General features: G+C 36.3%; 5 protein-coding genes across 7 annotated transcripts; 3 read left to right on the plus strand and 2 right to left on the minus strand.

Annotated features, from left to right (window-relative positions):
- The first annotated feature begins 864 nt into the window (after window positions 1-864).
- Window positions 865-5,625, plus strand: LOC103329580 (agamous-like MADS-box protein FUL-L). 2 transcript variants are annotated; one of them, XM_089049767.1, is made up of 9 exons: window positions 1,230-1,370; window positions 3,265-3,452; window positions 3,793-3,868; window positions 4,127-4,194; window positions 4,372-4,471; window positions 4,564-4,605; window positions 4,864-4,905; window positions 5,013-5,182; window positions 5,298-5,625. In XM_089049767.1, the coding sequence occupies exons 2-9, from the start codon at window positions 3,379-3,381 to the stop codon at window positions 5,422-5,424; spliced, it is 699 nt and encodes a 232-aa protein (XP_088905893.1). In that variant the 5' UTR covers window positions 1,230-1,370; window positions 3,265-3,378; the 3' UTR covers window positions 5,425-5,625. The 2 variants fall into 2 exon arrangements, with proteins under 2 accessions (XP_008230294.2, XP_088905893.1); XM_008232072.2 differs by lacking the exon at window positions 3,265-3,452 and having other exon boundaries at window positions 865-1,370.
- On the minus strand, window positions 5,571-9,826 carry LOC103329579 (Regulator of chromosome condensation (RCC1) family protein). Its single transcript, XM_008232071.3, has 9 exons — window positions 9,673-9,826; window positions 9,014-9,285; window positions 8,380-8,573; window positions 8,230-8,277; window positions 7,749-7,821; window positions 7,333-7,504; window positions 6,577-7,008; window positions 6,312-6,503; window positions 5,571-5,889 (listed from the first exon to the last, which is right to left on the minus strand). The coding sequence occupies exons 2-9, from the start codon at window positions 9,270-9,272 to the stop codon at window positions 5,823-5,825; spliced, it is 1,437 nt and encodes a 478-aa protein (XP_008230293.2). The 5' UTR covers window positions 9,273-9,285; window positions 9,673-9,826; the 3' UTR covers window positions 5,571-5,822.
- Window positions 9,827-10,237: 411 nt separating this feature from the next.
- Window positions 10,238-12,929, plus strand: LOC103329581 (oxidoreductase bty37-like). The gene is made up of 8 exons (XM_008232073.3): window positions 10,238-10,453; window positions 10,645-10,804; window positions 10,989-11,111; window positions 11,277-11,320; window positions 11,464-11,589; window positions 12,098-12,182; window positions 12,392-12,448; window positions 12,546-12,929. The coding sequence occupies exons 2-8, from the start codon at window positions 10,670-10,672 to the stop codon at window positions 12,624-12,626; spliced, it is 651 nt and encodes a 216-aa protein (XP_008230295.1). The 5' UTR covers window positions 10,238-10,453; window positions 10,645-10,669; the 3' UTR covers window positions 12,627-12,929.
- Window positions 12,930-13,064: 135 nt separating this feature from the next.
- Window positions 13,065-15,431, plus strand: LOC103329582 (oxidoreductase bty37-like). The gene is made up of 6 exons (XM_089049934.1): window positions 13,065-13,989; window positions 14,192-14,235; window positions 14,394-14,519; window positions 14,705-14,789; window positions 15,031-15,084; window positions 15,187-15,431. Exons 1-6 carry the CDS (start codon window positions 13,738-13,740, stop codon window positions 15,262-15,264), a joined length of 639 nt encoding a protein of 212 aa, XP_088906060.1. The 5' UTR covers window positions 13,065-13,737; the 3' UTR covers window positions 15,265-15,431.
- A 332-nt stretch (window positions 15,432-15,763) lies between these two features.
- Window positions 15,764-19,746, minus strand: LOC103329583 (E3 ubiquitin-protein ligase At3g02290-like). 2 transcript variants are annotated; one of them, XM_008232076.3, is made up of 5 exons: window positions 19,347-19,746; window positions 18,073-18,435; window positions 16,941-17,367; window positions 16,402-16,511; window positions 15,764-16,078 (listed from the first exon to the last, which is right to left on the minus strand). In XM_008232076.3, exons 2-5 carry the CDS (start codon window positions 18,190-18,192, stop codon window positions 16,052-16,054), a joined length of 684 nt encoding a protein of 227 aa, XP_008230298.1. In that variant the 5' UTR covers window positions 18,193-18,435; window positions 19,347-19,746; the 3' UTR covers window positions 15,764-16,051. The 2 variants fall into 2 exon arrangements, with proteins under 2 accessions (XP_008230298.1, XP_088906059.1); XM_089049933.1 differs by having other exon boundaries at window positions 15,998-16,511.
- Between the last annotated feature and the right edge of the window lie 1,075 nt (window positions 19,747-20,821).

A 20,821-nucleotide genomic window follows, 5' to 3' on the forward strand; every position in this document is an offset into this window, starting at 1 on the left:
TAATTGAAGATGGACTTTATAATCAAAGTCAAGGAAATTGATAACAACAAATTTGAAGTGTTAACTAATGATAAGAAATGGTCCCCTTCCTTTGAATGTACTTTTTTTTTTTTTTTTTCAAAGCTTTAAATTACCTTTTTGTTTTCTTAGAATGGTTCTGTTTAAACGGAAAAAAAATAAACGTAAAAGAAGATTCTGCTCTAAGTCTTCCGACTATTCTCCATTTCCACTTTCCTTTTTTAAAGCTATATGCGCTATAAATTATAAGAAAATTTAGTGTAGCCGTGGAGAAACTTTGAGATTCCTCATATCTTTATCGAATTCAATTGCTAATACGTTAATCTGGTTGGATCACGTTAAAAAGAAGAACTTCAATCTTAGACCACTAGTTTTCCTTTTATGATATCAAATTCAATTGTTGAGTTTTAATCTCGTATAAGTTGAGAACATATATGTCTAGACTGTCAGTCAACATTAGATATTTATATGAAATTATAAATTTGAATTATTGGTTAGATTCAAAGTGTTGCCCTATAACGCATATCTTTCAGAAAAGACAAGTTTACCAAGACATACTTAACTAGTTAATCCTTATTAAGGTAAAATTAAGGTGAGATCAAATTAGTAAAGTGAGAAGCGCCGTCAGCCCCACAGAGGGTTTCTCGTCGGCCCCACAAAGCTTATCTGACATGATATTGTACGGACTGTCTGCAATCCTGTGACTAAACTGAGACACCACCAAGTGTTGGGCCTTTTGCGCCACTCTCAACTCGACAACGCATTCGCCCAAACCACCCGGTTTCCCAAAACCACCGGATTTTATCTGTCCCTCTCTTCCCCTCATTCTCTCTTCTTTTTCCTCATTTGTGCTGCACAGCGCCTTTGCTTACTAAACCAAAAACACTTCCCAATACGAAAATAGGAAGAAAAAAAACCCAACACATTAAACACCACTATCACATAAAAAAAACCCATCTCCATGCTTCCTCTTTTCATCTAGCTTCTTTTCTGGTATCAACCAAATTTAGGGTTTTCTTTCAAATTTGGTATATTTTTCATCTATTTGGTTTCTAAGACTATATATAGTAATTTCTCCCCCTCACTTCCCTCTTTCCATTTTTAGTAATATAAGAAAAAAGAGAGGGAAAAAGAGAGAGAGAGAGAGAGAGAGAAAAAAAAATAATAATGGGAAGGGGTAAGGTTCAGCTGAAGCGGATCGAGAACAAGATAAGCAGGCAAGTAACATTCTCGAAGAGAAGGGCCGGATTGCTCAAGAAAGCTCATGAGATCTCAGTTCTATGCGATGCTGACGTGGCACTTATTGTCTTCTCTACCAAAGGGAAGCTCTTTGAGTATTCTAGTGATTCCAGGTCTGTTACGTTTTCCTTCATCACTGTGTTTCTTGAGCATATATATATATATATATATATATATATATCTTTCTCTGGGCATGGATCTTTCTGGTTTTCTTGTTAGTGTTCTTTGCTTCTGTTAATCCAAAAATGTTTATAAATTAATATAGAACAAAAAAGCTAAGCCTAAACACCAGTACTTAGATATATATGCTCTCTCTCTCTCTCTCTCTCTCTCTCTGTGTCCCTGTATTTGTTTGTACTAAGAGGTCAAGATGCAGAAAGTCATGAAAAAAAAAAGTGTAATCCCATATAAAAACAAAAGCTTTGTAATATATATTATCTCTTTATTGATCAGCTACAAATAATTAACAGAAACAAAATCTTCTTGTTTTTGGTTTTTATATAATTAATTGCTTTGTTTCATTTCTAATTGATTAGCTTATTGTCAGAGTAAGTACATAGAGTCAGGTTCACTCACAATTCACAGACCTGTACTTACAGGTCAAATCAAGAATTGGGAATTAATTAATTTAATTTTGTATGCAATCTAAATACTTAAAATGGGTATTTTTGCAGCTCAGTAGTTGTATATGAAGATGATATAAGACACTGGCATTATGTACCATCACTGTCTCAGAAAAAGGGTTTTGTACATCACATATACACCCAAAAGAGGAGGCAGTACTTATTTTAAAAATAAAATAAAATTAGCACTTATTTTTTATTTATTTATTTTATAAATAATAATTTGTTTACAGGTGTTCGACCTGGGTGAGGTTTCATTGAGCAATGTGTCATGATGGGAGTGGTGTTTTCGTTGGTTTTGTTACCTAGTATATGAGCATCTTGTAGATCTTCAATATCTATGCTGGTTGTTTTGTTTGTGTACCTAGCTAGGAGGAAAAAGCCCTCTTCCAATGATATAGGTTGTCGAAAAGGTGCGTAGGGGAAGCGAGAAAAGCAAATGCTGGTTCGTTATGTGAGATTCCCAAAAGGATTTCCCATTTGCGTCTAATGTGGTTAATCATTCAATTAGACAAAACCACAGGATTAGGGAACCGGAAAGCAAGTATTATTTTATGTAACTATTTTTAAAAAATAGATATATCTGTTAATGCTTATATTAGCTAGAGATTTTGATTAAGCTTGTTAGGTTAATCTTCCCAACATGTGTGTATGTTGTGATTCATACACATACCTTTACTATGGAGGTTGAGATTTCATACATGTGGAAAAACATTTTATTCTAGTGTGAACTTGCCTAGTTGATTTTGGGTTATGAATGTTACACCAATTTTAGCTAGGAATACTTATAAATGCATCTTTTTCCATTGTTATCTTTTGTGTAGTAATTTACTCACGCTTCCCTTCCAAACCACTTTATCTCATGGATTAGATAATAATCCATCATGTTGAACTTGTAATTTGCGTTTCTTTAAGGTTCTATCAATTAACATGAGTGTGGATTGATAACATCACGTGGTACTAACTAACTATGTGGAGACTATTGAGATAGAATGAGATAAAAACTCGTCCCCTCCACATCAAAAAGGAAAAGATTTTGGGGAAGCATAATCAAGTTAGCCTGAAGTAGAATTTTTATAATATGCATGACAGCGTATAGGACGTAATAGATCGTATGCATAAAACCTGAAAGTGCTATGCCTTATCGCATAAAACATTGATCGAGTATAGTAACTGTCTAATATGTGAGGCGTAATACCTTGGTTAAGTATGTATATGATTGAAGTCTTTAAAATGCTCAAATTTATTGAGGATGCTCAGCAGACCACTCTTGAGTCTGGAATGGCCATGCTCCATACATTTTAAACACTCATTTGGTGTAATACAAGCTATAGTAACCTTATACTCATTTGGCTAAAGAGTTTCAGCTACTTTCACATTTCAGGCACATAGAATTTACCTAAAGCCATCTTGGCATATAAAGACAAATGATTTTAAGGTGCCGAGCCTAGTAACGTGGGCTTGTAACTAAGTAGGGCATTAAAGTGATTGCGATGTGATGGAGACTAAGCTAGGTGGACAAAGAAAAAGGGAGCATCGATATGAACTATTACATTTTATCACTAACAATCTGTGAGTTGAACTATACTACGTGTTCGAATCTATGAGTGAACTTTGTCCCTAAGCACTCAAGTTATTATAATATTGTATGTATCTACTTCTCCTTCTCACAGGTACATGTGCTCCTTAAGTTAAATGAGGAGTAATTAAGGGGGAGGGATTTTAATACCAAATTGTGTCTTGATATTATGATACTATTGTTAACAACTTAGTGTCAAAATCCTTGTTAACAATTGTGTCTTTAACATTTTAATAAAGTCTGAGTGATATTAATCTCGAAAGTATTGTTCAAATGACTACACTTCATAAGCTTCATTGGCTTGTCATTCTGAAAGCTTTCCTTTTTATAAAGCATGGAGAGCATCCTGGAGCGATATGACCAGTATTCGCATGCAGAACAGCAACTCACAACTGATTTCGAACCACAGGTATCCTTTCATGCGTGCAGCTCACCAAATAGTTATATATATATCTTAAAAGATGAGTAATTGTATCAAATAGGTTTTTTCTTCTTCTTGCTTTTGTTAAGATTTTGTTACAAAAGTAGGACCTTCATTTTTCCCTCTCGTTCGAATGCATGTCCCTTAATGAACTCATGAGCAAAAGATGGATTTAGAGTTTTATCAGTAGCCTTCTAAAGATTAATTAGCACTTTTGAAGAATCCCTGTATATATGCTGTGCATAGGGAAGCTGCTGGTCCCTGGAGTATCCCAAGCTTGCAGCAAGGATTGAAGTCTTGCAAAGGAAACTAAGGTATCATGCCAGTTAGCACAAGAAATTATTTAAGCTATATATATATATATATATTGATATTGAATGTAAGGACTTTAAGAAGGAAAAAGCTTCTGAGTTGAGGACAAGATGAAAATATCATGACAAAATGATCATGGTGAACTTCATTAACCTTGTATTTGACACCGATTTCTCCAGGCATTTTACTGGAGAAGATTTAGACTCCTTAAGCTTGAGAGAGCTTCAAAATTTGGAGCTACAGCTTGAGACAGCACTTAAGCGCATACGAACAAGAAAGGTAAAAGTGCATATAGCTAAGCAAGCTTGTCAACTCAATTCGTATATGTGGTTTTCGGTTTACACTAATCATATGGATTTTGGCATTTGCAGAACCAACTGATGCACGAATCCATTTCAGTGCTGCACAAAAAGGTAGAAAGTTTCTCATGCATTTCCGGAAAAATGTGATATATACTATATATATGCATGGTTTTCCCCTACTTATGTGTAGACATGCATGGTCGTATCGTATATATTTACCATGGTAAATGATTAGCTTAATTACTAGGTGTGCTTAGGATAAAATCAGGGTTAAGGGTCACTTGTAGGCTATTTTAATCCAAGATGAAATTGGTGTTAATTATATTTGCACGTCATCGATCTCACATTATAGGGACTTGTTTGTTACAGCAAAAGGCACTGCAGGAGCAAAACAACTCGCTAGGAAAGAAGGTAATAAAATCATGATATATCATATAATGGCCAGAGAATTAGCGTTGATCATAAGCTCGTTTAATTAATTAAAAGTTGTGGTATATGTTTTTATATATGACCCCCAGCTGAAGGAGAAAGAAAATATGCTGGAGGTAGAGCATGATGGTCAGGTGCAGCAGGTAGAGCAGCACCAAAGTAACCAAGCTGCCCACAACTCATCCACCCTCATGCTAATGCCGCCGCCACCACCCCAAACCTCGTCAACACCGGCACTACTTGCTTCTCTAACCATTGGGCTCTCTCTCTCTCTCTCTCTCTCTCTCTCTCTATAGATGATACAGTTGAAGAATATTTGGGTTACATGCCAAAAAAGCAAAGTATATTGAGACTGTATGCAAATATTGATGCAGTGGGGGAATCCAGGCAAGAGGAGGGATGGAAGATGGTGATGATAATGACGGAAGAACTCAAACTCGGCCGCCTCCTACTACTAACACACTCATGCCAATGTGGATGTATCGCCATTTCAACGAATAATGGGCTTGCTGACCGGCCGGCTATTCTCAAATAAAATTCTAATGTTTTTGGTTGTGGAGGTCGAAGAAGATACATCGATCACTAATTAACATTCAATTTACCTCTACTGTAAAGTTTTATTATTATAAAGAATAAAAACAACAATGTTTCTTCAAACTTGTAATATTCTAAATTCTAATCATATTGAAAGAAAATTTGACATGGTTAATTGTGTACTTGATTTAATTAGGATTACAAAATAGCAATTTGACATAACTACAAGAGATTAACCCCTTCACAATCTGATTACAACAATTTTCAATACCTAATTCATAACCAGATTGGAAATAATAAAGTGATTAATAGACAAATTATTGACATAATGATTGTCAATTTTAAAATCTGGTCCAATTGATCCTTCACTTCCTATTACTGGTGGTCTCATCGTCTTCATATTCACAATCACCACCCTCAAGCACATGCTGCCTGCAGGAAGTAAAAAGTAACATGGTACTTCATCAAAGATAAACATAAAGAACAAAGAAGGAATTCCAAACCAATGTAGACACTGCTGCAAAGCTCCCAAGGCACCAGAGTTCATGAATATATTTGAGCAACAAATTAAAAAGCTCTTTGGACGAAAGAACCTCTATGAACATGAGGACCTTTCAAATTTTAAATCATTGCCACAACACTCACACATAGGTTTACTCAAAATGTGACAGAAACTCTGGTGCTCCTTCAAGGTAGTCCAGTTCCTATATTTATATTCCATTGTGACATAGACTCTACTAACATCTTCAATGCTATCAAATTTAGATTTCTAGTAGATTTTATCCTAATTTTATGAAGGCAGAAAAACTAATATTACATAAATGTGGAATTAGGCCATGGACAGAAAGGAATACCTCAATCTTTCACAAAGGCGTGCTAAAGCATCTGAACCTGTTCTAGACGCAATGTCCTCAATCTCAGAAGCATTCTTTAGATTCACGCTATCCGCAAGCCTAAATTCACACAACTCCTTCAAGGAACATGCATCAGTCAACACGGCTGAATGGCCACCACCAGCTGCAAGTTTCCGCACTTCCCCCACGCACCTGCAATGCACACTTCAATCAAAATACTAATCAAGATAGCCAAGACCTGATGAACAATTTATTTGTGCCTTACCAATCAACCGGGGATGGATACCAAGCATAAGTGGATTTCTCGTTAGATGCCTGACCGTAGCTATTGTAGCCCCATCCATGAATTCTTCCATCCCTTGTAGAGATAAGTGTGTGGGAGTGTCCACATGTAATGAGTTGTACACTAGTTGGAACAACTAATGCAGGGATATTCTGGAGAAAAGACTCAGACTCATTAGGGTTGCATGAAAAGAATCCAGTGTCAGGGCCAAGGCCTAACTGCCCTGATCGACCACCACCCCAAGCATAAAGAGCTCCCTTCTGAGTCACGGCACATGTATGTACACCACCGCATGCAATATCCTTCATGAATATTCCATCAAGTGCGACCACTCTCCTAGGCAATAACTCTTTCTCCCCAGACTGGAGGGAACAATGCCCAAGTTGACCCATGTTTCCAAGCCCCCAAGTATACCTGTGAGGGCCAAATAAATTTATTGTGAGGAAGAATTCCGCAAAGAAATTAAAGTTAAACAAAACAAAAAAAAGAATAAAGTATGATAACTGTAGCAAGGATCTTTCAGCTGCTACAACCATTGCTGGCTGCATCATGCATAACAAATATAAATTCAGAAATGTATAGTAGCAGAATGCAGCATCCTGTCTCCCTTAAAATGTGAGATTCCCATACGAAGATTTTGCAAACCTTCTGAGTTAAATGTGCCATGCGGATAACCACAATACTCAAGCTTAAATATAGAACCTAATCTCCATCTAAGAATTTCTTCAGATCACTTACACCTCGCCTTTTTCAGATATAGCTGCAGTGTGGTACTCCCCGCATGACACTTGGGTAATCTTCACAAGCTCAGGGGCATCATCAAGGAACTTCGCATAAGCATTTATTATACGAGCCCCCTGTAATCCTTCACATGTAAATCCTCTCCCAAGCTGACCATATTCATTATATCCTGGTGTATCAGCACAGTAATTAATTCTGATTAATTAGAGGCGGGAAAACACAAACTTCAGTTTTCTATTCATATTGTCAGGTATATATATCTATCACCAAATTGCAATACAAAAATCAACTCTAACAGATATACCTAGAAGCTGCTTTCAAAAGAATAATGATATTATAAGAAACTAACAAATGGAATATGCACTTATAAGGGTAGAGGTAGACATAGCAAATTATCGTAGAATCACAGTTACCCCAAGCTTGTAGCAGGCCATCCTCTGATAAAGCCATCACATGAACCGCCCCACAAGACACTTGACGGATAATCTGTAAAAACTTTTTGGTAAGTAACAAGTATTAAATTTGATAACCATCTTCAATGAAGCATTTGATACAACAGGAATTCATCTCTTTCTCTTGTTGGAGTTGTGATCTAAGACTAGTTGTCAAACTTTTAAATGCATTGCCTGCAGTGGCAGCAGAGCCTAGTAGCTGTTCAAAGTAATCCCTTGACTTTGATAAACCAGCCCAGCTAACGGAAATTGATCAAGGTTTTTAAAATCAATTACTGCCTCAGCTTTTTATTAAGAGAACTTATTTACTTGATAAATGAAAAATATTTTATCCACAATTGAAACCTGATGAGCTCATCTTACTATCCAAATAATATAATAATTCTAAGACAAACAATTCTGACCTAAAAAGAATGCGTAATCAATAAGAAGTAACGCATACCGTGTTTGGAGTGAAGGCGCCCCAAAATAAACGTGGAAAATTTGATCCCTATAATGAGAAACAGGGAAGAAAAAAAGTAAACAAATTACAGTACTATCAGCCAAAAAGGGATGAAAACAGGAATGATGCTAAAGAAATTCATAGTAGGACCTGATTTTGCCCCCAAATCCAAAGCCTTCTTGTTGAGACAGATCCATCATTTTCACGAGGTTCTGCAATAGCAGCGGTACAATGTGCTCCACAAGATACAGATTTCACAAACTCTGTCTGTAATTGCTTCACTTTCTTTGGATGTTTTCTTCGCTCCTCAGTTCCGTCTCCCAATTGACCAAAGTCATTAGCCCCTGGATCAATTGTTTACACATTCAGGTTATATAATGCTCTCAGCATATGAACATCAACCAAACACGATTTTATATGTACTTTGTCAACCACGACAAGCATATGGCTTATTCCTATCACTATAATCAACCATTTCCAAAACGAGAACCGGCAATTTGATTTCACAGGTCTATTAATACAAACTAAAATCACTAACAACCAATATTCAAGACGGTAAACGGTTCATTTCCACCATATGCAATTGATTGAATTCATAAATGGAAAACCAATTCCAAAAGTAAAAAGCGACAGACTTATCAACCGAACATGCCTTTGAATTTACTCTATCACCATAACCAATTCCAAAACGAGAAAGGACAATTTGACTTCACAGTTCCATTATCCCATATTCAATGAATTGAATTCAAATTTGGAAACTTTATAATTATAAAACACAGCATACCCCAAGTGAAAAGCGACCCGTCTGAGGCTACAGCGGCTGTGTGCTCGCGGCCACAGGCAATGTCCAGCCATCGCGAATTGGCCCCAGCCGTACATCCAAAAAGCTCGGGCTTGAGCTGCTTCGGGATTCTCAATTGCCGCTCCTTACCATTGCGACCCGTCTGCCCAGACTGGTTATAACCCCACACGTAAATTGCACTCTTCGTCGGAATGCTCACTGGTCGGTTTCGACCCAATAGTTCATCTATGTCCATTTTCATGTATTGCCTGCCCCTGAGAACGTTTATTGCTTTTAGCTACGAATGTTTGGTATGGAAAAGAATGAAACCAGAAATTGAGCAAATTCTAATTCAATTGAAGCAGAAAGTTGCAAGCTTTATAAGATTGGTTCTTCGTTTGGTTGCAATAGATTGCATTCAGCTACGAATTTGACACGGAAATGAATGAAAACAAAAGTTGAGCAAATTCTGATCCAATTGAAGCAGAAATTTGCAAGCTTTAAAAGATTCGTTCTTTTGTTTGGTCGCCGAGAAAGGTGAATGAGGCGGTGGAGCTCTGTTTGATTGGATTCTAGGCAACCAAACAGAGTCACAGAGATGACTGATGAGGAGCAAAACCAAATTTCCGATAAAGAGAGAGAAAATGGGGAAGAGTGGTTACCTGAAAAGAGTCAAACTCAAAGAGGAAGGGAGAAAGGTGGAAAAGAAACTGAAATTATAATTGCCGTTTATCGTTGGTGGAAATGTTCCGCGAAGCTGGGAGACGGAGACGGAGTCGGGTCGGGTTACGTGGTTGTGGCCCACATGCTTCACGCTTAAGAATTTTCTAGAATCCATACTAAAAATTATTTTAAATTTTATAAATTTATAGAATTCTTTTTTGGTAAAAAATTAATGAATTTATAAGTTATTTGGCCGATGGCATTCTAAACTTGAGAAAGGAGAAATGTCTAGATTCAGTGAATGAAACTTGCACCGCATCAAAAGTAAAAATAAAATCAGTAAACTTTATGTTACATGTTAAAAATAATAATTTGACTACAAATACAATATTCATGTCATGGACAAACTACAATATAAGTTTTAAATTTTTTTATACAAGCGATATTGACGAAAGAGATGTCAGTTGAGTGGACATATAGAATATATTTTCTTGAAGCCATAGTTTTTACGTAATTTCACTTGATTGTGTTGGTAGATACGTATTTTTCCGCTTATGTGTATGTCATTTCTAGCTTAGCTTTGTGGACTTTTTTCTCCGACTTTGAGAGGTACGTGGTAGGTGTTGAAGCCTGAACAGAAGAGAGAGAAATAAAAAAACAGAAAAGGTGGTAGAAGAAATTGAAAACGTTCACAAAGTATCCGTAAAGCCACAACGCGTAGAATTGTCTTCTTCTCTTGCCCAACTCTCCAAGTCGCAGCTTTGATAAGCTGACAGACGGGTAAGCAATCAAAGCCTTGTACTTTAGATTCATTTAATTTGTTTCATCAATCTTTGTATGTGTGTTTGTGGGTTGATATTAAAACCATCAATCTTTGTAAGATGATATGAATTGTGAATTGGGTGACCCCTGATATCTGAATTTCCGGGAATTGTATCGAGCACCAATTTCATGTGTTAATTTTGTGGCAGAAAACACTGCATAAAAGATAAAACTATGGCTGGTGGGTCAGCTGCGAAAAGGCTTATCCAAATTGATATCATTTCAGATACTGTATGCCCTTGGTGCTTTGTGGGCAAGAAAAATCTTGACAAAGCTTTAGAGGCATCTCGTGATCGATACGACTTTGAGGTTATCTTCTTTCTTGTTCTTGTTGATCTTTGTTGTTTTGTTCTTCCATCTTAAACTATTGTTGTCACTGTACATAAATTGTTGTTGTTGTTCCATCAATACTAAACTACTGTCACACTGTACATAAATTGTTGTTGTTGTTCCATCAATACTAAACTACTGTTAGTGTATAAATTTTTTGTAGGTTAGATGGCATCCATTTCAACTTAATCCTAATGCCCCTAAAGAAGGTGTTGATAAGAAGAGGTACTATGAGGAAAAATTTGGATCTGGCATGTCTGGACGGATGGAGTCTCGGATGTCAGAGGTATTCGTGTAATTCTATGGATCTGTCTATATATAAAAAGTACAACATTAACATTTATGCTTACCTCTGTCATAGTATGGTGTGCTAAATGAATGGCCTTGATTTGGTTGCAAGATGTTATCGGGTCTGTCTAGTTATTCATTCTGTCCCCTTTGAAAATTGCAGATTTTCAGAGGCCATGGCCTGGAATATAACCTGTCTGGACTCACGTAAGTCGAAAGGATATTACTTTTTCTTTTGCATTGTTATGCTGACAGTGTACACTGTAAACAACAGATTGATAATGGAGGGAAGGCCTGGAAAAGGAACTAAATGATAGTTTATGTATTAACATTGTGTCAAACATGTACAGGGGGAATACTCTAGATAGCCACAGGCTTATATATTTTGCTGGGCTTCAGGGTCATGAGAAGCAACATGAGCTTGTGGGTGAGCTATTTCTTGGATACTTCACACAGGAAAAATACATTGGGGACAGGTAATTAAGCACTGTTTTAGGTCACTTTTTGATGACCTTTATATCTGTTTACCTTAAGGTTGTGTATAGTGATTTCTTCTCTTGTATAGTTTGCGGCATGTGTTAAATGTAAACCTTCTACTTCTTTTCAAATATCACATGGTGTATGAGAGAGTGCGCTTCTGTCTTTTCCTGTAAAACTCACCAGTCAAATGAAAAATGAAAGATTGTCAGCCCACAGTTTGCTGTATCATGTCTCTTCTGAAGTTCTGAAGCATCAAGCATGTTGTATGTGTCGATCCTATATGTTGAGAATTGGATGCTATATATGTTCCTGATCAGAGTAAACCAATATATGACACTTCCTTACCCCTAAGATGATAAGGTCAAGAAGGGACGTCAAAACATATATTTCCTGAAAATGGTTACGGGTAGTTTTAACTTTTATGGAAGGAGCGGCCTAGAATTAAATGCTTTTACATTCTAAAATCTGAATTAAGAGGCACAAATATTTGCAATTTGGATACAGGGAATTTCTTTTGGAAAGTGCTAGAAAGATTGGAGTAGAAGGGGCGGCAGAGTTTCTTGAAGACCCCAACAATGGACTCAATGAGGTCTGTTCACTGATTCCTTTGTGTCACTATTTTTGGCTGAGTGTTTGAAGATTGGAGTTGAACTGTTGAGCTTGCTGATTCAAATCATACGATTCTGTTTTCTTGCGACCAAATTGAGCATTGTGTAGATTTACTGTGCTCCTTTCCTAAAACTAGAATTTCTACAATATCTTTGATAGAACTGACCTTGTTCGTTCGGTAAAATGAAGGTCAATGAGGAGCTCAAGAAGTACACGAAAGACATAAATGGAGTCCCACATTTTCTGGTGGGTGATGAAAACTCACATTATGAAAATTGAACTTTTGTTTGATTAGCCCAATTAATAGATCCATTACTTATGAATCATTTGACTGTTTTGGCAGATTAATAATGGGAAGCAGGAACTAAGTGGCGGTCAACCGCCTGAGGTGTTCTTGAGAGCTTTTGAAGCAGCCACAAAGTGATGCAGCCTCACATTAAAAAACATTCACTCTCCATCTCCAATAAGAATGCAACCTTGAAAACATATATTGAATGCATATAACTAGTAGTTTTCTTTGTTTTGTGTAATGTAACTAATGTTGAGTGTGAATCTTCTCATGATGTGAGAGTTGTGATATTGTATAGGGTCCAAAAGGTGTGAGGGAGTTAAACAAATAGTTGGGATTGTTATGGCTGTATCCTGGCAATGCCAAAAGTTATGCGGAGTGTAATGTGCATCAATGGGCTTGCTTATATGATTTAATGTTTACTTTTATTTCTAGAAAGACTATAGAAATTGTAAGTACCAAAAAAAAAATAATCACTAAATTTTAAAGCTAATAACTTTAGCTAGCCCACCCGTTGAAAAATTTCTGATTCCGCCCTTGATCATTTAGATATGTATATCGTAGACAACGTTATTAAAAAACAATTCTTGAAATTCATCTTACAATCTTTACTAATGCTATCTCCTTGTTTTCTTTTTTTCTTTCAACTAATTGTTGAACTTATGGTCTCTGATCCCAATAATAGTTGAGATCCAACAACATTGTCCCCAAAAATAAAGGACATCGAGCAACATTCATGGTCAAGGTTACATGGGTCGAAACCTAAAACAACAAAAAACCCATTCATGGTTAAGGTAGCATTGGAGCCAAGGCTTTGTGGACAGTTTCTGTTTTTGACTTTGAGCTACGTGGTAGGCGGTAAAGCCTTCCAAGTGGAAAAGGACAAAAGAAAAAAAAAAACGTTGAAGTCCACAAGGTATCCGTAACCCTCTCTCCTCCAAGTGGCAGGCAGCTTTCACAAATTTATGGACGTGTAAGTAATGACTTGTGAGCAAACTTTCATGAAACTAAAACATACAACTTCAAATCCATCTTTACATTCGTCCCAAAAAAAAAAAAAAATCCTTCTTTACATGCACGGTTGGGTTGACATTAAAACAGTTAATATAGATATAAATGTATATATGATTTGATGAATTTGGTGGCTCTTATATATGTCATGGTTGCCATATTGGCAGCAATTGTTTGAGTGCCAATTTCACCATCTAGTTTGAGTGTTAAATATTGTCGGGATACAGTTGCAGATATGGCTGGAATCAAGAAAAAGCTTGTGGAAATTGATATAATTGCAGACACTGTGTGTCCATGGTGCTTTGTGGGCAAAAGGAACCTTGACAAAGCTCTAGTGGAAGGTAATGATCGATACGAGTTTGAGCTCAGATGGCATCCATTTCAAATTGATCCTGAAGTCCCTAAAGAAGGCATTTACAAGAAAGAGTTTTATGATGCAAAGATGGGCGCTGATGTAGCTGAAGTGTTTGAGACCCGTATGGCGGATGTATGTAATATATACATAAAACACTTCCCTATCCCTGTTTCATCGTCCCCCTCTTTCTATCTCTCTCCTCATCTGATAGGTGACAGGAGGAGAGAAATAGAGAAATGGGGCAGTGAAACGGGGATGGGGAAGTTTTTCTCCTTGATTTGGTTGCTCGTTTTAAGTGGTATTCATTGTTATGTTTCCTTTTCACAATTTGCAGATCTTTTCAAACCATGACATGACCTATAAGATCGAGGGACTCACGTAAGTGCAGACATTGATTTTTCTTTCTTTCATTTTTCAGGCTGATTGTGTGTTTGTGTGTGTAAACAAACAATTTCACATAGAGGGAAAGCATGGAAACAAGGATTTTTTCGGTGGTGGTCTAATGTGTTAACAAATATTGTGTAAAACATGTGCAGGGGAAATACTATTGAGAGTCACAGGCTTATATATTTTGCTGGGCTGCAGGATCATGATAAGCAGCATGATCTTGTGGATGAGATCTGTCTTGGATATTTCACAGATGGGAGATTCATTGGGGACAGGTAAGATTGCATATGGTGATTTATTCTCTTGTTTAGTTTTGTAACATGGGGAGGATTGATTAATCTATTCTTAATTTTCAAGCAACGGCTATGGATGCAAAGATATGTTCTGGGTTAAGTACTTTTACATCCTTAATCTAATTTAAAACTTAAAAGAGGCACAAACATTTGCACTTTGGGTGCAGGGATTATCTTCTGAAATGTGCTGAAAAGATTGAAATAGAAGGGGCAGCAGTGTTTCTTGATGACCCCAACAATGGGCTCACTGAGGTCTGTTCTTCACCAATTCCTTCATGTTCCTATTATTTTCCAGGCCAAGCTATGTTGAAGGACAGCAAAAACCAGATAGAGGATTGTGGAATTTTTGTTATGATCCTTTGGTTCCAAAACAGGCCAAATTAAAACTAGAATCCTGCAACAGTCACTCCTTTCTCAGAAATAAACCAAACCCCAAACTTTCTTCTATATATTTTTGAATGGAACTGACCTCGCTCGTTATGATGCAATGAAGGTCAAGGAAGAGCTTAAGAAGTACTCAGAAGTAAAAGGAATCCCATATTTTGTGGTGGGTGATGAAAACTCACTTCTTTTTTTCTTTTCAAAATTTGGGTTTTGTTTGATTAGCCAAATAGATCCATCACTACTAATCATTTGGTTCTTTTGGCAGATTAATGGAAAGGAAGAATTTGCTGGTGCCCAACCAACTGAGGTCTTCCTAGCTGCTTTTGAAGCAGCTACAAAATGATACAACTTCACATCTTAAAGCATTCACTCCCCAGCTCCAATAAGAATGCAGACCTTGGAAATATTTTTTAAATGCTGAGTAATTTCCTTTTGTTAAACAATTTTGTATGTGGTGTTATTAGAGTGTAATCGGAATCATTCATTAAGTGAAATCATATTTGAATATGCGATCTTGATTCAGAGTCTAGCGACATATTAGATATCCGGCAAGAGAACATTCATCTCGATACAACTATCCTAATGTGTATCACTTTTTATCCTGCTTTTACATATATTGTATGGGCAAATATACTGACATATCTCAATCCTTGTGTTATTGAGACAAATAATTAGGACAATGTTGTTCAGTCTTTCCTTTCTAATACGAGATTTATAACGTTGTAAAAGTTGGTCTCATAGCATGTATTTGTTGAATGGAAAGATGAAGACTGGTGTTTAAGAGAGACCATGAAGGGAGAGAATGTGCAAAGAAGAGATGAGAGGTGTGAGAGTTTGATAGGTTCTGAGGGAAGTGAAAAATTAACTATAAATCACTTTTCTACATCACAAAAGGCAATTACTGTTCAGAGAACACAGCAATGCAAGAACTACCACATAAATTTCTTTTCATAGAAAAATTATATGGAATAAAATGAACTTACAACAATGGTCATCAGAAATGAAGTTTATATGTACTATGATCAATGACACTTTTTGACATGTGGTATTCACAATGGCATCACTTCTTTAGTATGCTACCTCTTCAGCTGTTGTTGGCTTCATCAACGACACAAACCTTTCAATCGTGATTAAGTCGTTTCATCGAATACCATCACCTACAAAAGCCAAACAAATAAAATCCGGAGTCAAAATCCACATTGCAGGAAAAAAGAGTCTTGCTTTAAATTAAACTAAACTTCACTTGAATGTAGATCAGAAAAATTATCAATCCATTAGTTGTAAAATACCAAACGTGTATAGGACTATAGTAAAGACAAAGGAAGAACTATTCTAATAATAATAATAACAAAATAACACTAATCTAAAATTTCAAAAATATTGGGACATAAAACTAAAAGCCGAGCCTACCTAAAGATTATCATCACTATAAACGAAATATTAACTAAGAAAACATAAAAAGTAAGAGAATTATTGTTACCTTGCCACAAACAGGGCAGCTTTCACTTCTCTCCATCCACTCATATATACAACCAAGGTGAAAATGATGAGAGCATTTTGTCATTATTTTGGGGTTTTCTGGAGTATATTCTGCACACAAGGGCAACGAAAAAAACATGAGAACTCATATTTCAGACGTTATAAACCATCAGGGTACATTTTCAGAATCATAAACCAATCAAAGTTGCCACAAACGTTACAAATTGACGTAAGTGTTCAAGTCTTATTTCCTAACAAAGCTAGCATTTGGCGTGAATGCTGTATCTCACTACCTGACCCTTCCCTCCTAGCTTCAGGTCCAGTTTACTGAAGGGGCACAATATTTTTGGGGGAGCAAAGCAAAGATAACATGAACAGGACAGTTGATTCAATTCAGCAAACAAACATGTGCAATTAACAGAATGAAAACAGGACTGGGTCATCATTCATGTTGAGTAGTGTGAAGTGGAAATGACCATCAGACGCACAAGGTGAGAAAGAAGAAGAAACACCAATAAAAAAAAACCCAAATAAAAATACCTTCAAGACATGTTGGACAGACATCCTCGTCTTCTGATGATATATAAAAGTTCCCCACTACAGTTGTAGCTTTTGCTGATGAGAACTTCATTGAGGACTTGGAACGATGTTCTTTTACTCCATCTTCACAAGCAGACCCATTCCATTTTTCTCCTGTACTCAAACATTCAGAATCTGCATCAGTATCACTTCTTAGAGGTTCAGCCTCCTCATGAGAATGACTTGAGCCTTTCTCGCGCCTAGAAATCAACCCATCCCGTTGCAAGCGGATGTATCTGGGGTCAGCATCATAAGGCAAGGGCCTTGGAGGAGAACGATACATGTCAGATATAGAGTTGTCTAGCGATGCTGAGGACATCATCGATGCAGCCCCCTGAATGGATGATGGGATCGAATGCACTTCTCCTCTTCTGAATAATGATGTATACTACAAAATAAGAGAAGATAAAAGGGTTATTCTTCCATCGTAAGATTTAAGTTTCCACGAATAATATTAAATTGTAATTTATGGAATTAACTCAAATCTCTTGCTGAACTGTTTTACAGGCCAAATCTCTTACTCAAAGCAACTGCATGAACCTTTGCTTCCCAGAAGAATATAACCAAATCACTAACCTTTAAAGGAAGACTCATATGTGCCCACATTCAAAACCCCAATCATGCAAACATTTTTTAAAGTTCCAACAATCAAACTTAATAATGAAAACTCTTCACTTAAAAAACAAAACAAAAAAAAAAAAAAAAAGAAATCCTTCTCTCTCATTGTCTCACAACCTATATAAGATGCTCTCAGTGAAGACTTACAAGACAATAGCAGATAAGCGAGGGCACAAAAGCAGCACTGTCTCCAGCAAAATTACCAATAATAATGCTCTTTGGCATACAGTTCCATAAGATATTGGTAACGAGGTTGAAATGAAAATTCAATTTCATACATAAAAGCAATCAGCTTGACAGTGTGACAAGAGGAGTAGAACATCAAGATCATCTAACAAACAGGAAACATAGAATTATGTCCCACATCATAACAACTAATAGTAACGCATTATGCATTCTATATGGAACTTAGGAATTAAAAATGATTTGAAAAAAAAAATTAACTAGTTCAGTAGCAAGGATGATGAAGGCATACCACATTTAGAAAGTTCTCAATAAAGCAACTAAGACAGATACAGTTCCTATATGCAGAACTGTTTGGATTCACATAGTCTTCAAAATCCTCAGCATTCAAACAACAACAAACAGAACCCATTATGTCAGCTTAAAAATAAACCTCCACAACAGTTCCCCACTCTCATCAGCGAAACCAATCAAGCTCCACTTGTGCATTAAGCAAAAGATCTGTAGGAGCAATTATTGTACTTTGACAAGTACGAGAGAGGACACAAAGCTCGCAGAAGTCCCACTGCCTCCGCGGACCAGTACCCTCCCTCTTTTATCTAACAATGTTGGACGCCTTTGTGGCTCTGATATAACTTAGGGTTATATTCTTCACCTGTGAAATAGAAGACAGTCATGTGTAAGTTTCAAACAACCATATTGACAAGGGAAAAGGCTAATACTCAAGAGAGTTGTCCTCTAAACAGATCTACTAGAACTAAAGCAGAAAACACATGCACACATGCAATGCGTGTCAACTAATTTAATGGTACAGAGAGATCATAGTTTTGAAGCGATTCAATTATCATTGTCAGACACCCCGGGAAAGATGTAGGCACCTCAACAGTTGCAGCTGTAATACCATGACTCCTATGGAGTTGAATATGTCTTCAAAATATTAAGATAAACATGAAAAAATTGAGAAAGTAATTGTAATTATGAAGTTTCACAACAGAGATGTTTTAAGATTCAATTTCCCCTCATCTGTTATAAAAGCTAGTAAATTTAAATTTCCTCTTATTCTCACCTTTCCTCCCCAATGGTGTTGAGGAAGAAAGGCATATCAACCAGCATAAAATCCATAGAAATTACAGATGGTTATCGTAATATGCTACTTTGTTGACAAGCTGCCTAGAGATTGAAGGTCAAGTCAGTCCATTCAAAATTTCCAGAAAATAAAATAACAGAATTGGGAAAGGAAAACATGCAATTATCCAAATTTTAAAGATCAAAAGTAATAGATCAATCTGGAAAAACACAAAATCAATGTAATAAAACAGACCCTTTTGAAAATATCAAATTTTGGATCATCAGAAGGTTCACAAAACAAAGCCCTGTTGCAAATATCAAATTTTGCTACAACCAGAATGTTCAAAGAATACCCATCATCAGCAAAAACAAATAAATAAAATATACCCCTTTGCAGATATCAACTCAATTCTGATGCAATCAGAAGATTCAAAATACTGCAGAAGACCAATAATTCAAACAATCACATGAGAAAGAGAAAAAAAAAAGAAAAAGTACCTTAGATAGGTGGGACAAAACTGGAAGGAGAGAGAGATGGAGATTGATCTTGGTGGGTGGACAGAGACAGGGACGCCGAGGAATCGGAAACTGAGTAGAATTTTGGATTGGATGTTTGGATAAATATATGCTTCGAAAATCGGATACTAAATATGGGGGATTTCGAATTTGCAAATTGATTTGAGCTCTTGGATTTTGCGGTGATAAAAGCTATGAATGCGCGGAATTTTAAAGTCACACCTTAATCTTTCTCCTGACAGTGGGTGGAAGAATCTATCCTATTTTAATTCCATAAACAATCGAATTTAACTTTAATGATGATGTCGCAACCTCGACCAAAAAAAAAGAAGAAAGATGATGTCGCAACCCAATCCCGAACAAAATATAAAATATAAATTCCATACTGATGTTGGTTTTTTATTGGACACACCTTAATTAAGGATGTTAATAATTCTATATTTTTTAAAAGAAATTCTTAATGATATTATTATCATATATCAATTATTTTTAGTACAAGCTCATAGTCTAAACTACAAGGAGAGTTCTTAAGACAACTATATATATATATATATATATATATATATATATCTATTGACACTCTTTGTAGCCACGGATTGTATTTCACTATTCCAAACTGTCTATTTAGTAGATACTCATTCAAAAATCATCTCTACAAAAAATTAATTGAATCCGATATCATTTGACCACTCATTTGAGTTATTGAAATTTTAGTACTTTCTTGAAGCACCGTGTTCATTGATTTTGTAAGACACAATTGGATGTTGAAACGGTTTTCGATTTGTCTAATTTTTTGTGATGATGATCTATGAATGAAGAACTAAAAAATAGATAATTTGGATCATTGAGAAGAAGAAAAAAATTGTATGGTACCCTAAAGAACGTCCCTCAATAGAAAGGGACTGTATATATATTGTCTTGAGAGCGACGCATGATAATGCACTTGCATGATCGAAGAGTATAAACTGCATTTGCATGATAATGCGCTTGTCTGTGTTGTGCATGTTTTTCAAGAGGTGAATAGTGTGGCTGACTGTGTTAAATTCAGAGAGATGGGCCATCGCCCACTACCAACAACACTGATATTGTTCAACTTAAATACCTACAAAGCCCAGTAGGTGTGTGGTTTTATTACAAAAGGTCTCGGTGATATTAGTAGTAGAACCATTCATTATATATTGTATTTTATTTAATCAAGTTTTCGATGTGGGACTCATATTCTTCAACACGCCCCCTCACGTGGGACCATCACATAATAGGCCACACGTGGAACCAAGTCCACATCGAATCAATCATTCAAGCCCAACACGTGAGCACCACGTATTGGGTAAAAGACATGGGTAAACATTCGCCCAACATGTGAACACTACATATTGGGATAAAGGTAAAGGCCCAATTCAGGCACAATCAATCAACCGTCTCTAATACCATGTTAAATTCAGAGAAATGGGTCATCC

This window comes from Prunus mume, linkage group LG4 (assembly GCF_029339155.1).
Source record: "Prunus mume cultivar Tortuosa linkage group LG4, ASM2933915v1, whole genome shotgun sequence".
NCBI lineage: Eukaryota > Viridiplantae > Streptophyta > Magnoliopsida > Rosales > Rosaceae > Prunus > Prunus mume.